Here is a 3,437-nt window from a genome sequence, read left to right on the forward strand (position 1 = left end):
GTATTGAAAATAAACAGACAATCTCGACTTATTGGCACGAAGTTGAACCCAGCATGTCTGATCTCTATTTGACCAGTATTGCCCTGGACAATTTTCGTTATTTTGCGAAGAATGAAGGTCGAGATGTTAAAAATGGTGATTCATTAAAATCGAGTTCACTGGTGTTCGTCACAGTATTGAAAATCGGTCCGAACCAGTGTTTCACAAATCAAATTATACTTATCAGTTTTATATTAAGGTTGTAGATATTGCCTATTAGAAGGTCAAACATATCAACTCTTGTCAGTACGAAAGGACTCAAAGGTTTACTTAACAGTCAGCAATGCTGAAACCGGAATTATCTGGACACTGTGAGAGTGAATTGTGCAAAACGCTTACCGATAACATGATTCTGGCAACTCTCCCACTTTAGGACAGTTGCCAAGATCACGAGTATTTAACGATGTATTCAGCTTTTGGATAAACATAATTCATTAGACTTGTCAACGAAACAGATCGCTCAGCGTAGAAAGTTACGATGATGATGGGCATGGACGACGGCGATCCCGGTGAACCGAGAGATCATTTGAATCGTCTACTCGGCGGACAGTTGCCGCCGTTCACCAATAAACTGAAACCCGCGTTCAGAGGAAAGCGACAGACTTTAACAAACATCAAACGAAATATTGGTATGTATCAAAATCTTATCTTAAGAAATCATTAAGGGGTGTGTGTTTTGCTATTGAACGAACAAAATGGGCGTCCAGCCATCAAACTAAACTTCTGTAATTGCCGGATTCTTTATTTCAAATTTTATTTCAATTCTTACTTTTTATGTGTAGGCTTACTATGTCGTCATTTGTATCCTATATGTATGTTTTTTGTTCATATGACCTGGTTATTTTATTCTAGATGGTTTTGGCTTTGATCCAGAGTCCGTTGAGCAGGGCATTCCTCAGCAAGATGTGACTGTTGATTTTATGGGGACTGATTTGCAATTCACGAGGTAATTATTATGACCTTGAATTTTTTGAAAACCATTTGTTATCTGGACGATCTACATACGTAACATTTCATTTGGAAATGAAGATTCAGAGTTCTAGTCGTAACACGCATTCTAGCACACGCATGGCACACGTCCAATGACGCGCGTGAAAATAAATTAACACAATTAACTTATCACGTGATTGCTTATCGTGTAATACATATTGGAGATCGATATTTCTCATGGTTAAAGTGCAAAAGATAAGACAATTGTGTGAAGTGATAAAGTTATGTAACTTTGACCAAATCCGGTTCAATCTGATCATATTCCGGAAAAAAATCCTTTATCTTTTTAGGTAACCTCCCTTCTGTAGAACTGGTATTTTTCTTAATCTTAATTAATCTGTTGATGTTTTAATTTTTTCTTCTTATTCAGAAATGGTTTAACAACTCGCTTTTCTTTGAAAAATGTCAAGACCCTTGCCACACTGGTCGATGAAGGTTGGAACTTGAAGTTAGAGAAGAAACGACTCGTGCAATATCCAAAAGCCAGCGTCGCCGTAACAGCCACGCATCCTGACTATTGCAGCAAAAATAAATCCTTGCCTTTAATCGATAACATGGTTTCAGTGGTTTTGCTGATGGACCTGGAGACTGAATCTCTTTGCGGGGATCTCGAAATTCCTAGAAAAGGAAACGTCGCTTTGAATGAAAAGTTAGTCGGATTTCAGCTGCTGGGTTTAGATTTGAGTCCGGATCAGTCAATTTTAGCCGTGTCGTGGAAGCTACTCGACCCCGACACGTGGAACTTGAATCGATGCGTCGATAATACTGCATTTATTTATTTTTACGACGTGTCCGGTGATTTCTGTTCTGCGCCGATTCATTGCATCACGAAAAACTACGAAGAGGACTGCGGCGATCCGAGTATAGCGTTCGACCCGAGCAGTGGTCATTCGTGTTTCACATTGACTTTCCCGAAGAGAATTGAAACAGTTACGATACGACTTCCCATGGAACGATACCGTTTCGATCACGTGCCCGTCATCGAAACTGGACTTATGAATCTAGACAAACAGCGCGGAATCTCTGTCACGGATTCCACAACTCTGCTCGATGCCAAATTCGAATCGCTGTTCAGCAAACAGCAAAAACTCCGGTACACTCCAGATGGACGATATATAGTATACCTGAATTCGTACAGTACCAGAGGCGGCTTCGGGATGTATTACGGCGGGAAAATGAAAATGGAAGTCGTGATTTTGGACGCCGCTGACGTCAATCATGTTATCGGGCGACACAAATTTCAGTGGAAACCCGACCAAATGGAACCGGAATCGAACGTCGACTGGTTCACTATAGATAACGTGGTTCACTTTTCGAAATATTCAGAAAGCGTTTTGATCATCGAAAATGTGTCAAAGACCGCCGATAGCTCGCTGCTAGTAGACTATATGGTCGTACAACTACCCCAGAAATTAAATCTACAAGACATTTGCCGTAAGATTATTCGGAAATCAGCTGCTGGTTCAGACGACAGTATTGCTCGTCTGCCATTACCGTCGATCTTGAAGAACTACCTTAATTACAAACACACTTCCCGTTAATTGATTGTTTTCATCCAAAATGTTTATGTTTTAATTTAATGAATATGAAAAAAATATAATAATGATTAGAACAATATAACGATAAAAAAAATTCGGTCGTCTCATTATATTTGTATAGACCTTTCGTCTCGAGTATGCCACGTCTTTAATTTCATTTCCGATGTAAAGAGAAAAAACAAAGAACACAAAATATTCAATTCATCATCGTTAATTTTATTTTTTTCATACGTTTAACTTTTTTAAGAATCTCATTTACCATTTACATCGAAGTAGAATAATAGTTTTTTTTATCTAAATGTCGAAGTCGATAAAGGTTCAAACAATCCAATGCAGTCGTGTACGGTAACGGGCTGTGCGTTTTCTGTATTCCATTGGATATATATTTCATTAATAGTCCATCAAATTCATACATTCATTAATTACATTTAAATGAAAAACTACACCGTATAACACCTAAAAATCAAAGTTACTCGTCGCCCATATAAATGTATTGTATTACATCCGAGAGGTCCATTCGTTCAATTTTGCAAAATATTTTAGTATCGCTGGTTTACCTATACAAGTGTGTGAGGAAATACCTGCGTAGATTTATATATTTAAATTATGTCGCGAGAACAGTTTGCCATCTCCATAAATGCCCTCTAAGATCATTCATTGAAAATCTTCCATCCAGTTTCTAATAAGGAAACATGGCGATTAATAGTTAGATATCACCTTGAATTTGAGGATGGCATGAGGAGATTGTAAGCAAACATCAAGCTCGGAAGTCCTAAACAAGAATTTTTTTTGAACAAAATGGCATTGTATCAATTCATAAGTACATATTTCATGGGCGACCTTTATGGATTTGATTGATTTTATTTCTCA

General features: G+C 37.9%; 1 protein-coding gene across 1 annotated transcript; it reads left to right on the top strand.

The window, feature by feature from the left end:
- Window positions 1-286: 286 nt before the first annotated feature.
- Window positions 287-2,632, top strand: LOC141912560 (uncharacterized). Its single transcript, XM_074803840.1, has 3 exons — window positions 287-668; window positions 892-985; window positions 1,400-2,632. Exons 1-3 carry the CDS (start codon window positions 518-520, stop codon window positions 2,568-2,570), a joined length of 1,416 nt encoding a protein of 471 aa, XP_074659941.1. The 5' UTR covers window positions 287-517; the 3' UTR covers window positions 2,571-2,632.
- Window positions 2,633-3,437: the final 805 nt, after the last annotated feature.

The sequence above is a fragment of the Tubulanus polymorphus genome, chromosome 1, assembly GCF_964204645.1.
Source record: "Tubulanus polymorphus chromosome 1, tnTubPoly1.2, whole genome shotgun sequence".
In the NCBI taxonomy this organism is placed as follows: domain Eukaryota; kingdom Metazoa; phylum Nemertea; class Palaeonemertea; order Tubulaniformes; family Tubulanidae; genus Tubulanus; species Tubulanus polymorphus.

Coding starts and splice junctions, on each gene's coding strand:
- LOC141912560 (XM_074803840.1), top strand. CDS start 518: ATGATGATGGGCATGGACGACGGCGATCCCGGTGAACCGAGAGATCAT. Junction 669..891: donor AAACATCAAACGAAATATTG/GTATGTATCAAA, acceptor ATTTTATTCTAG/ATGGTTTTGGCTTTGATCCA. Junction 986..1,399: donor ACTGATTTGCAATTCACGAG/GTAATTATTATG, acceptor CTTCTTATTCAG/AAATGGTTTAACAACTCGCT.